We start from the raw sequence: 13,269 nt of genomic DNA on the forward strand, positions 1-13,269 counted from the left end.
GCTACGAGGAAAACGGCAGAGAGCAAGAGTGCGAAGGATTAAATGGGGGTCCAAGGAGTCTAGGAAGAACCACAATGAGACTGCACACAGTGGCATGCTGGGGTTCCTGTGAGGAATGAGTCTTTGGAGACCCTCCATGAAGACCTTGACTACAGGGATGCGAAGTAGGGAGGGGGTTCCCTGTTTTGCATTTAATCAGCTATTGTTGCCAAATGGAAACACAGAATTATATGCCAAGACCAATTTCTGCAGATATACAAACTAACAGATAATATTTTAGACAGTAGGCTTAAGGGGGTCCAGATGTTTGGAGATACAATAGCAGGCACATTGTCATCCATTTTGCTGCAAAACTGGCTCATGTGGTAGGCTGCAGGACTCCTGCAAAAGGGCCATGCGTTCTAGGACCTCAGGTGCCTGGCTGCTAGATAGATATGTCTGGGCGTCTGATTTGACCTTGGTTCTGCGTGAGAAAGTTGGGCCTGTTGGGGAGCTTCTTGTGGGCCCACCTCAAGAATTGTTTAACACCAGGGCTGTCTGACCCGCTTGGAAGGCTATTAGGATTAGGGATATATGCCACACGTTCCGCACCAAGTATGAAAGAAGTGTGCGAGGAGCATAGACTAAGATCCCTGACCAATGCGTTGCCCAATGACTGTGGGCGTGGGTACCTTGAGGCAAAGTGAGGACATTTTGAACTTTTTGGGGCAACAAAGATCTCAGTGGTGAGCGCCGCAGCACTGAAAGTAAGGGAACAGGATTTGCAAGTGAAGTTCCCACTTGGGGACTTGTTGAGGCATTCTGCTAAGCAGGTCTGCCAAGTCGTTGTCCACCCCTGGAAGGTAGGTAGTCAGATGGTGCATGCAGCGGCAGCGTGCCCAACTGCAGGTCTGCTGTGCTAGTGATGAAAGCTACAGAGTGAGTGACACTTTGTTTTTGGGGATAATGCACAGAGGTCAGGTCTGTTTTGAGGAGGACTTACTTGAAGGAAACCTTTGGGAGCAAGGCGCTTAGCAAGGAACTTGAGACAGCTGATGCGATTCCTTTGAGGAGATGAGAACCCCTGTGTGTTCATAGGAGGTCCTCCCAGCCAGTGAGGGAGGCGTCCACGGTATTGGTGGCTTGAAGAATGGAGTCTAGGAAAAGCTTGCCCTGCAACAGGTGGTGGTTGTTTCATCACTGCAGACCACGATGGACGCTGGCTCTCACCAACACCAGATCCTCCCACTGACCAGTTGCTCCCGATCATTGAACCAAAAGGCATTCTTGCAGCACACACATGTGGAGCAGCATGTTAGGTAGCACAGTGATGCCGGAAGTCATCATGCCTAGAACGAGCAGGAGAATTCAGACTGAGTTGTTGAATGGGCTGAAAAAGAGGAAGAACTTGCTGGAATGCCAACACCCTCTGCGGGCCGAGGGAGGTTTGCCTGAAACCGTGCAGAGTACAGCCCCTGGGAAGGGCTGATTTTGGGGGGGGTTGCAGGTCGGATTTGGTAGCATTTATTGTGAACTCTAGGTTGTGGACCAAGGATGGTTGTCTGGGTATGTGCCAGACACTGATTCTTGCCTGCGATCTGGATTAGCCAATCAGCAAGACAGGGCCCAATGTGGATGTCTTACTCCTTAAGTGTGCGGCCACCACAGCCAGGCACTTTGTGAAAACCCTTGGGGCAGTGGTGACCTAGACAAGAAATATTCAGAATAGGCAAGGAAGGCAGCTCACCACAAGGTGGTGGCAGCGCTGGTAGGTGGGTTGACGTGGGCATATGAAAGTAGGCATCCTTCAAGGTCTAGTGCCATCATGCAATCGCCTTATTGAAGTAGGAAAATGACATCTTGTAGGGTTGCCATATGACAGTGTTCCAAGAGGCACACAAGGTCCAGAACTGGCCTGAGGGAACAGTACTTCTTGGGGAAGAAGTGATATGGTCGATTTTGTCCCAGTGAGAGGAAATGCTGCAGTCTTCTCCAGACAGGTGGTGAAAGATCGCGGGGTGAATGCAAGTCACTGCTTGGAGGTGGAGGCCCCCTTGTTTGGGCCGCCTCTACCTCTGACTTCTTTTTATTATTGCCCCTGTAGGCACCTCTGGTGTAACCTCATCCGGCCTGCTTGTGGAAAGGTTGTGTCTGATAGGAGGTGGAGAGGTCCAGGAAGGTGACCTTGGAGCCTCCTCTAGGCTGCTGCTTTTTTCCACAATCTCTTCAACCTGTGGCCCAAATAGATCTTCCTCATCGAAGGGCAGGATGAGGAGATTCTGTTGGACCTCCAATGTGCAGTCAGAAATTTCGAGCCAAGTGTAAGACCCCCCCACCCCCCCGTCAACCATGAGGACACATGCCTTCACCACTCAGGAAGAAAACAAGTTACTTACCTGTAACTTTGGTTCCCCAGTATTGGTAACTTTCATAGATTCCCATGCTTTGTATCATTTCCCGTCGTCGGAATGGGAGCCTCAGTAAATAGAAAATACCTTAGTAAGCACAAAGTGAAAAAATAGGCCTAGGCCTCATCTCATTTTGTAGCTTATCCACCTCTTTTTGTAAAAGAGACCAAACTTTTGCAGTAGCCAATCAGAGCAGCCTCACCCCATAGAACCTTCCTGAGAGAAGCTCAGAACCTCAGATTTTCGTAGCCGTTGTGAACAGCTATCTCAAAAGACAATAAGACTGAGCTTTCCCAGGGGAGGCGGGTGGGCGCATGGGAATCTATGAAAGTTACCAATACTGGGGAACCAAAGTTACAGGTAAGTAACTTGTTTTCTTGCCCCAGTATTGGAACTTTCATAGATTCCCATGCTTTGTATCAGAATAACCAGCAGTAAATAGAGAAAAAGCATATTTTGCAATTTGTGTACCTGAAAATGTCATACATAATTCTGATAAGAAAACCAGATACACATTAGAATCCTAAAGCACAATAATAACAAGTAACACAAAATATGCAAACAGGAAGGCGGGATAGTAAGGAAAGCTCACCGACTTATTGGAAAAGGTTCCTCAAAACCGCCTGGTCCACTGCCGCATCCTCTTTCACAGAAGAATCCAAGCAGTAGTGGCGAGTGAAGGTGTGGACACTGCTCCATGTCGCCGCTCTACATATGTCCTTGATTGGGACACCTGCGAACAGAGCCGTCGATGAAGCCATTGATCTTGTAGAGTGAGCACGAACTGCTCGCTGAAGTGGTTTTCCAGCTGCCTGGTGGCAAAAATGTATAGCACTGGAAATCCAGCGGGAAATACAGGGTTTAGAAACTGGACACCCCTTTCGAGGAGCACTGAATGAAACAAAAAGCTGTTAAGATTTTCTGAACTGTTTTGTTCGCTCCAAGTAGAATTTCAGGCATCTGTGAATGTCCAAAGAGTGCAAAGTTCTCTCCGCTGGTGTGGAAGGCTGTGGAAAGAAAGATTTTAAGACCACTGGCTCATTTAGATGAAATTCTGAGGGTACCTTCGGGATAAATTTAGGATTTGTCCTTAGGATGAGAACATTATTCTTGAACTGTAGAAAAGGTTCCTCAATTGTGAAAGCCTGGAGTTCACTAACTCTTCTAGCCGATGTCAGGGCCAAGAGAAGAGCCAGTTTCCACGAGAGAAACATAAGGTCAGCCTTATGAATAGGCTCAAAAGGGGCTTTCATGAGATATGACAAGACTAAATTCAAATGCCAGGCTGGTGGTGGAGGCCGGACTGGAGGAAAGACCCTGAATAGACCCTTCAGGAATTGTTTGATAATCCTTGCCGACCACAGGGAAGGACCTGATGATGAACGTCTGAATCTAGAAATGGCCGCTAGATGTACTTTTACAGAAGACTGAGCCAATCCAGATTTTGCCAGAGAAAGGATGTAAGGTAAGAGTTGGTGCGGTGCAGAAGTATATGGATGTAGACCTTCCTTCCGACACCAAACACAGAATCTTTTCCACTTAGCCCGATAGGTCTTGTTGGTACTAGGCGCTCGGGCCTGGGCCAAAATGTCCCTACATTCTCCTGAGAGATTTAAACCTTGGAACTCTCGGAACTCAGGAGCCACGCTGTCAATCGCAGAGACTTCAAGTCCGGATGTAGAACCTGTCCGTGAGCCATTGTCAACAGTGTTGGAACAGGATGCAGGAGAACTGGCTGATCCTGGGAGAGGAGGAGAAGTTCTGAGTACCAAAACTGTCAGGGCCATGCTGGTGCGATCAGAATCATACTGCACGGTTCTACCTTGAGCTTGCTGATCAATCTCGGGATCAGCGGAATGGGAGGAAAGGCGTAAACAAAGGCGCCGGACCAAGCAATCAAAAGCGCATTCCCCAAGGATTCCCGATGGTGAACCCTGCTTGCGAAGGACTGGCATTTGGCGTGCTGGGGAGTTGCAAACAGGTCGATGGATGGTGTCCCCCAGCGTGCAAAGAGATCCTCCAGAATGGTCTGGTCCAGTTCCCACTCGTGTGAGACTCAAAGCGTCCGCCCTGACATTGAGTGTTACCGCTAGATGTTCCGCTGAAAGGGTGATATTGTTCTGGATTACCCAATTCCAAAGTGTCTGGGCTTCCCTCGAGAGGGTGGAGGATCTCGTTCCGCTTTGCTCGTTTATGTAGTGCATGGCTGTGGTGTTGTCTGTACGAACCAGCACTGCATGGTTGCGGATCCTCGGAAGGAAAGCTTGTAGAGCCAGACGGATGGCAAGAAGTTCCAGGAGGTTGATGTGGAACTGGACTTGGACTGGACTCCAATGGCCACTGACCTTCAACTCCTGGAGGACCGCTCCCCATCCCTCCATGGAAGCATCTGTTGTCAAAACTATGGGAGATGGTGGAAGTTGGAACGATAAACCCCTGGAAAGATTGTCTTTCAGTAACCACCAGCCGCTTGCCTTTCTCATTTCTGGGGTAATGACAATCCTGTCGTCGAAGGAGCCTGTGACCTGACGCCATTGTTTGTCCAACTGTTCCGGCAGTGGAAGCATTCTGAGCCTGCAGTGTGGAACCAATGGTATGCAGGATGAAATCGATCCGAGAAGCGATTTGTACTTGCGAACTGTCAGCGACTTTTGAGTTTGAAGAAAGCGGGCTGAACAAATCAGCTTGCTTTGGCGTTCCTCCGAAGGAAAGGCTAGGCAACACTGTGTCCAGGATGGCCCCTAGAAACCTCGCTGTCTTGGAGGGGCGTAGAACTGATTTTTCTTTGTTGAGCCGAAGACCTAGTTGCTCGAACAGTTCTCTGCAGGACGTGACTGCCCCGGACGCGTCCTGGGAAGACGGAGCCTTCAGCAGCCAATCGTCCAGATATGGAAAGACTTGTATAGCCTGTCTCCTGAGAAAGGCTGCTACTGGAGCCAAAACCTTTGTAAAGATCCGCGGAGCGGACCGGAGACCAAACGGCAGTACTTTGAATTGAAAGTGGCTCTTGCCCACTGTAAATCGAAGATATTGCCTGTGAGCTGGATGAATAGGAACGTGGAAGTAAGCGTCTTCCAAATCTAGGGTCGCCATGTAGTCCCCTGGATTGAGAAGGTGGAGGATGTCCTGAAGAGTGACCATCCTGAAGGACAACTTGACGAGATAAGTGTTGAGCTGCCGTAGATCTAAAATTGGACGCCACTTGTCCTTTGTCTTCCGAACCAGGAAGAACCTGGAATAGAACCCTTTCCCCTTCTGAGAGAGGGGTACAGGCACTACCGCCCCCTTGGTGAAGAGTTGGTGGTCTTCGAGATGAAGGAGTTTGAGATGTTTGGGAGGAAAGGCGTCTGGAGCTCTTGTTGGAGGAAGGTCTTGAAACTCCGTGTGTCCTTCTTTGATGATCTGTAGGACCCACTGGTCTGTTATGACCATCCAGTTGTTGAGGCAATGGGCAATCCTGCCCCCCCACTGGTGTTAATGAGGGAACAGGAACAGTGGAAAGAGCCACCTGGCCGCTATTGTTTCCTGGTGTTGTCTCTCCTTTGCTGCCCCTGTCGTCCTCTTGGCTGTTGGCGAGAGAAAGAACCCCTCTGAGTGTATTGGGGTTTGTATGGCTGGCTAGATTGTGAGCCGGAAGAGTAGCGATTCTGATTGCCTCCTCTATAGGTGGAGAATCCTCTACCTCTTGCTCCTCTGAAGGGTACTTTGCGATATTGCACTTGGACTTGGCTGTATCAGTGTCCTTTTTTATGCCCTGTAGGGCGTCATCAACGTGTTTGCCAAACAGCATTTCTCCGTCGTATGGCAGATCCAAAATTTTATTCTGCACCTCCTGTCTGAACCATGTGGCCCTTAACCATCCTTGGCGTTTCAGAACAGCCGAACCGGCTAGCGCTCGAAATGCTGTGGTCGCTATATCCATAGCGCAATCAATGACCTCCGAAGAGGCCCGCTCCCCCTCTAGCAATATCTTCTTCACTTCTTCTTTAGAGGAATCCTGTAATTCCTCCACAAACGGAGAAAGGTTGCACCACATCTGGCGATCGTAACGTCCCAGAATTGCTAAAGCATTAGCTGCCCTAACAAGAAGACTGGCCATTGTGGAGAATCTTTTACCCACATTGTCAAGGCGCCTGCCCTCCTTATCTGGTGGTGTAGTTAGCGGCGTGGATGGATTTTTAGATTTGCTCTGGGCGGCCTGAGAAATGACCGAGTCTGGTTTTGGTTGACCCAGCAGACACGCCGGACTGCCATCTGGTGCTTTGTACTTTTTCTCCAGTCTTGGTAGCACCGGGAGGACTGTGGCCGGGTTATGCATAGCCTTCAGGCCCTCAGACCAAACATGTTCAATGATTGGTATGGAACGTACTGATTTCCTGAATGGTTCCTTGAAATCATATAAGAAACATTCGGACTGAACCGTGGTCACTGGGAGACCAAACCTCTTGGAAGCCCGTTCCATCAGGTTGTGAAAACCTCCAACGTCCGCTGGAGGTGAGGTAGCGTTATCTGGATCAGCGACGTCTGGATCACGAGGGTCATTTGGATTCCAATCCACTTGCTGGTCTTGGTCAGGATCCACTTGTTGGTCCGCATCAGACGAGGCAGTATCATCATCTATATCATGCACCTGCACCACTTCTTGTGGGTGCTCTTCAGGCGCAGTGGTACGCTCTTTTGGAGGCAAAGAGTTTACTGCCACAGGCTGTAACGATTGAGGCGGAGGCGTCGGAGGACGCACTCGTTGAGCTTCTTGGGGAGTAGGGAAACGCTTGCGGTAGTCCTGCAACATAAGTTGTAGATCAGTAATCAAACTGGATGGCATCGCCACCATCCCTTCTTGCGACTGACGTGAAGGCTTCTGCAAAGGCATTTGCTTGGTAGTTGTGTCCTCTTCCCCATAGTAATGTTCAGGAACATAATGTTGGTGTTCCATCTCTCCTTCCTCAGAACTAACATCCTGAACCTTAACTTGTAGGTCAGAAGGGCTATACGCTTGTCCAAACTCGCTAAAAGTCTCTTCATCAGAGTCGTCATCCAACAGAGGACTAGGTGGAAGTTTTTGAACCTGTCGCGGAGACGTCATCTCTGGTGTTATCTGCTTCCTTCTGCGCGAAAAAACAGGTTTTTCAGATGAGACCGTCGTCGACGACATCGTCGACGAGGTCGTCGTCTTCGACGGTAACTCTTTAAAGGACTTAGTCGTCGACGGAAGCGCCGACGAAGATACTGCCCTAGTCGTCGAGGATTGCGTCGTCGACTAGCAGAAACTCATCGTCGACGATGGAAGGAGCGTCGACGGGATCGTCGACGAACTCGTCGTCAGCATCATGGATACAGGAGTCGTCGACACGGTCGTCGTCCTCGTCATCGCCGTCGAAGCCATCTTTGTTGTTATCGTCGTCGACGTGGAGAAGGTGATCTTCGTCGACGACTAACAGGCATCAGGTGTCTTGAATACAGTCGACGGTGCAGGCGCCGTCGTCGACGAGCCCGTCGACGAGGCTACTTTCACAGAGACATCCTTTTTTACAGAAGTCGTCGACGTACCTGTGGTTTTCACCGTCGACGACCGCTGTTTTTTGTCCGAAATGACCTCCTGTGCTGAAGTTGAAGGCTTCTTGACCACTCTATCCTTCTCAGAGGGAGGTGAAGAGATAGTAGTAACCTTTTTCACCTTTTTTGAGGGTTGTGACTCCTCAGGCTTACCCTGCCTCTCCTTTTCACCGTGGTGAGGAGATTTTTGGGAAGCAGGCCTGTCAGACCTATCAGAGGTCCCTGGTAAGGCCTTTTGAAGGGACTCGCCTGAAGTAGAAGGGGGAGACCTACCCCTCTTCTGAGACTTCTTAGATGACACCATCGACGAGGAGCCCTCACTGTCTGAAGACACAATGTCCTTACGGTCCTTCATCTTCTGAAGCCATGTGAGGAGACGTCCTTCCCTGTCCCTCAAGGTCTTCGAGGAAAAGGTTCTGCAAATCTGGCAGTTCGTGGCTTTATGGTCCGCATACAGGCAGTATATACAGTCCATATGTTTGTCTTCGACAAACAACCTCTTCTTGGAGCAAGTAGCACAGGCTATAAAAAGGGCTTTTTTCTCCTTGTCAGACATGACTGAAAGAAATCCAAGTTGTTGAAAAAAGTAGTTTAGAATTGAAGAAACTGAGCAGAGCTCAATGGAGACTACCTTGCACAACGTGCGGTAGAAAATCTGAGGCTCTGAGCTTCTCTCAGGAAGGTTCTATGGGGTGAGGCTGCTCTGATTGGCTACTGCAAAAGTTTGGTCTCTTTTACAAAAAGAGGTGGATAAGCTACAAAATGAGATGAGGCCTAGGCCTATTTTTTCACTTTGTGCTTACTACTAAGGTATTTTCTATTTACCGAGGCTCCCATTCCGACGACGGGGAATGATACAAAGCATGGGAATCTATGAAAGTTCCAATACTGGGGCAAGAGGTGTTTGCAGTGACCGGAGTGCAGAGGATGGTGGTATTTGATATAGTCTCACTCTGAGACTATGACCTCCCTTCACTCCTAGATGACAGACATTCTGAATCTCCTCCCGCTGTGCCCGGTCACAGCAAGAGAGGAGCCCTCCAGAGTTGTCTATCCTTTAGTGGGTGACAGCCCCTACCGCCATCCTTTTGCCCGCAGTGCCAAGCTTTTCACTTTCCTTGTCAGGCGGCAGAGTGTCATCCATGGCTTGCGCGGAGTGTGGACACCCAAGCAGTCGGTGGGACATGACCCCTGAGGTATGCAGGGTCATTGTGAGAGGGTTAATACTTTTATTTTTTAACCTTTTGAGTTACCACCTTGGCTTTCACAGTTTTTTTAATGTATTTGGCTGATTTTAACATGCCCTTTAGCACGGGTAAGAATTGGACTGTCCGCTTAGATTTGATCATCTCCAAGAGGAAATCACCTTTCTCGTGGAGGACGTACATGTCTACTTTATGAAAGATGGTGGTAGGTGGATCACCTCCAGGTGGTATGCCATGGTGTCGTCTAGAAGAAACATGCTCCAACAGGGTCGTGTTCTAGGCCTGCGTCTCCCAGGGGATGGACATAGTTAACCCACAGGTCATCTGGGGGCACCGATTCAATAACTCTCAACAGGTGAGACGGGTCAATGCTCTTGAGCTGGAGCTTTGTTGGCCGAGAGGAATTTGTTTTGTGCTGACAGGGGACTGAAGGTGGCGGAAGTCCGAGACGGAGGATTTCAGATCAGGGCTGGACACCAGACGTCCTCTGGGGGAGTTCTCTACCTGTAAGTGAGGGCTCTTAGGAGGCTTAACGTGTGCATCGGTGCCAAACCATTTACAACCCAAATGAAGGTTTTTGTTTGAGGGCCACTGGTTGTAGAGGTCGGGGGAACCTCTGCCTCTTCGTCTGAGCAGCTGAAGATTGCTTCTAGACTAGGTGATAGTTGGTGGGGGGGAAAGCCTATGGCATATCTGAAAATGCAAGGTGCGTCATTGGGGAATTGCTGATGCATTTTCTGGTGTGCCCAACATCTCTCCCCTAAGTATCAAGAGGGTGTTTTTGACTGAAAAGAGAAGCAGAGTTTGTACACAACATTGTCGTGAAAGGAGCAGAGGTTACAGACCAGGTGATGATCGGACTACGGATACTTAGCACTGGGAACAGTAGTGGAAGGGAGTCCAGTCCAACACCCTGTGTGCATTCTCTTTGAAGACAAAGGGTTACACACCTCTGAGGAAGACCAGAGGCCTCGGTGGTTGTGAAAGGTTGCTGTGGATAAGTGCAGACAAATGTTTTCTCCAATTCTAGGTGTTGAGTTGATCTGAAACTCAACACAGTCCCACGAAAAAGTGGGAATATGTAGAGTGAGCCCATCCATACACTTCTGAACCCAGTGGCGAAAAGAAACATCTAACCAGGACTTGGTGCCCATGCACATTCCAGACTAGACAAACGGCCAATGTCCGAGCTCAACACTAGATGGCAGAAGTATGCAGAGAATGCCACATCAACATGTCAGAAACAAGTTATAACATTAGGATTTTACTGCAAATGAAGCACCAATGCTCACACTGCTGGTTCTGAAAATGCCTCAATCCCCCCCAGACAGTGTCCTCACCTACAGATACAGCAAGACCACGCCCGGAACTGTGACGCGGCGAAGCCCCTGGAGAGCGGAGTGAAGCTTCTACCAGATCTGTGAAAAAAAAAAAAGAGGCAATTTTCAGGATGTTAGTGCCAAACAGCTCCTCGAAAACCTACCAGTCTGCTAGACTAGAAAGACGCTATGCTCATCCTGCCCCAAGTGTTGTTACACTACGGCACAATGTGTGTGCTTCCAAGAGACACCGCACACATCTCTTTCGTCTCAAAACACACACCAAGTCTCTCACCTCTCTCCGCTCCTGAAATACATCAGCCATGGCTACTCCTTTTAGGGGGCACTGGAGAACTCTGTCCTCTACCCCTGCAAGGCCATGAACCAAGGTTCCTTTTCCAAGCCTCCACTAACTACCACACCTGGGGTGCCCAGTAAATGAGTTGTGCTCCTCTAATTCACTGCTACAAGCGGTTCTAGAGATCAGGAAACTAGCACCATGTGGCCCTGGAAAGAGCAGATTTGCCTCAACATTGTACTCGTAGCAATTCTGAGGAAATGTGCTGGTAGGGAGGTTTACTGAGAGTCGAAATATTGACCCAGAAAGGTTTAATGCCAGTGGGCCCAGTCGGGATTTTAACTCACAAGCAGCAGATCAGATCAGATGTGAGCAGCGAGAACTCCGCCCACAGCCATCTTGCAAGCCAACGGTATGGACAGGAATGCAAGTGGGCCTAAACAAAATTTTAAAAAAGAGCTGAACCTAGCAAAAGTCAGCTACAGCGTGGCAGAATGACAGAAAAAGTGTGGTATGCCGTAGGGGGGATTGCAAAAAGGGCCTTCGTTAAAAGTGGTGTCCAAATTTATGACTGGGTAAACAGAACAAAGTCAACCACCATGGCCTTGGAGTCAGGCATAGAGAGGGTCTGAAGATTATTTGTAAGGGAGTGAGAATGGCAATGCACAGACCACGAGCAGATAAGGGCTCAGCTCAGATGCAGCACACAAATGCCTCAAGTCTGGCAGATGGGGTATTGGATGAACCAGAGCAAGGATAGCAGCCAAACATGTTTGCGGTTCCTTGAGATTGGAACATGGACAGACATTCAACGCACCGCAGCCGCACACAGCTGCAGTGAGTTTGCGCTTGGCAGCCTTGCCTGGGAGCCAATGGATTTTGCCTTTGAGACAAGCAACTCATAAATCAGTCCGTACTTGGAGCATGTGCTAAAGTGCAAATCTATTAATTCATTCTTTGTAAAAAAGAAAAAACCTGCAGCACCGCTTCTTTACTTCGGATGTGAAACGTCGAGCTCACTCGCTCCTCTCTGTGCCCTACACAGACATACGGCTCAGATTTAGAAGCTCCAGTTCGACTAGCTGCTGTACAGAGACTGGCCTCCTCCCCATCTTTAATGCTGCTCTACTCTACTCCACGGCTGAACGGATTCTCCACGGCTTACCTTCTGCCTTCACTCGGTGAGGTCCAAGTGTCGCCATTGCCTGAGAGGAGAACAATGAGAACAAGGTTTGGAAACGTCAGTTAAGACACCAGACAAGCAGTCAAGAATCAAACAGCAGTAATGGAGCAGAGCACCTCTTTCCCATCAGCACCCCTTCCGCTCTCCGATGCTAAATGCTTCAAAAGTCCCCGTGCTGCAGTACAGAAGCAGAGCATTCTCCGATGCTTTTTTGTGCAGTAGCTATGCGCCGCAGACCCCTCACTCCCCCAAAGCGGCCACATGCAATGCTGCCTACACAGAAGAACAGAAGTTGTGTTCAGCTTTCTCAAAGCAGAGCACAAGAAGAAAAAAAAAAAAGAAAGGAGTCTATACACAGGTGATGTCAATATTGACAAGTGTGTGCGGGGTACAGTTGTGAAAATAAAGCACGACATGAACCCTCCCGTACCTATAGGCAGCAACTGTAGGACACTCAAGAGGGTGGCAGGTGTAGAGGAGCGGGTCTCTAAAGCTTTCTCTGAACAGGAGACACACCGTGTGTGAAATGCAGCTGACCGAATTAGTCAAACCAGAGTGCAACCATCATCTGCTACTCATACAAAGTCAGAGAAACCAGAGCGACAAACACCTACTGCTGGTCTCAAGTGGGAGAAAAATAAACTACGCTGCCCCAGCAACACCTGCTGCTAGCCTCTGGTAGAAGAAGCTAGACTGACACCAACACCCACTGCTGGTCTCAAATGGGAGAAAAATAAACTACGCTGCCCCAGCAACACCTGCTGCTAGCCTCTGGTAGAAGAAACTAGACTGACACCAACACCCCGCTGCTGGTCTCAAGTGGGAGAAAAATAAACTACGCTGCCCCAGCAACACCTGCTGCTAGCCTCTGGTAGAAGAAACTAGACGGACACCAACACCCGCTGCTGGTCTCAAGTGGGGGAAAAATAAACTACGCTGCCCCAGCAACACCTGCTGCTAGCCTCTGGTAGAAGAAACTAGACGGACACCAACACCCCGCTGCTGGTCTCAAGTGGGAGAAAAATAAACTACGCTGCCCCAGCAACACCTGCTGCTAGCCTCTGGTAGAAGAAACTAGACGGACACCAACACCCGCTGCTGGTCTCAAGTGGGAGAAAAATAAACTACGCTGCCCCAGCAACACCTGCTAATAGCCTCTGGTAGAAGAAACTAGACGGACACCAACACCCCGCTGCTGGTCTCAAGTGGGAGAAAAATAAACTACGCTGCCCCAGCAACACCTGCTGCTAGCCTCTGGTAGAAGAAACTAGACGGACACCAACACCCACTGCTGGTCTCAAGTGGGAGAAAAATAAACTAC

At 49.3% G+C, this 13,269-nt stretch overlaps 1 protein-coding gene across 2 annotated transcripts in view; it reads right to left on the minus strand.

The window, feature by feature from the left end:
• The window catches only part of BRMS1L (BRMS1 like transcriptional repressor), an 84,328-nt gene that overhangs the window by 23,770 nt on the left and 47,289 nt on the right, over window positions 1-13,269 (minus strand). For both annotated transcript variants that reach the window (XR_015299862.1, XM_086936919.1), the window contains 2 exons: window positions 11,931-11,970; window positions 10,489-10,566 (listed from right to left, as the gene is read on the minus strand). Coding sequence is in view for 1 of the 2 variants with exons in the window: in XM_086936919.1 (XP_086793045.1) it covers window positions 10,489-10,566; window positions 11,931-11,970 (118 nt within the window). In the remaining variant the exon portion in view is untranslated. The remainder of the gene's footprint in view (window positions 1-10,488; window positions 10,567-11,930; window positions 11,971-13,269) is intronic.

The sequence above is a fragment of the Lissotriton vulgaris genome, chromosome 9 (genome assembly GCF_964263255.1).
Source record: "Lissotriton vulgaris chromosome 9, aLisVul1.2, whole genome shotgun sequence".
Taxonomy (NCBI): Eukaryota; Metazoa; Chordata; class Amphibia; order Caudata; family Salamandridae; genus Lissotriton; species Lissotriton vulgaris.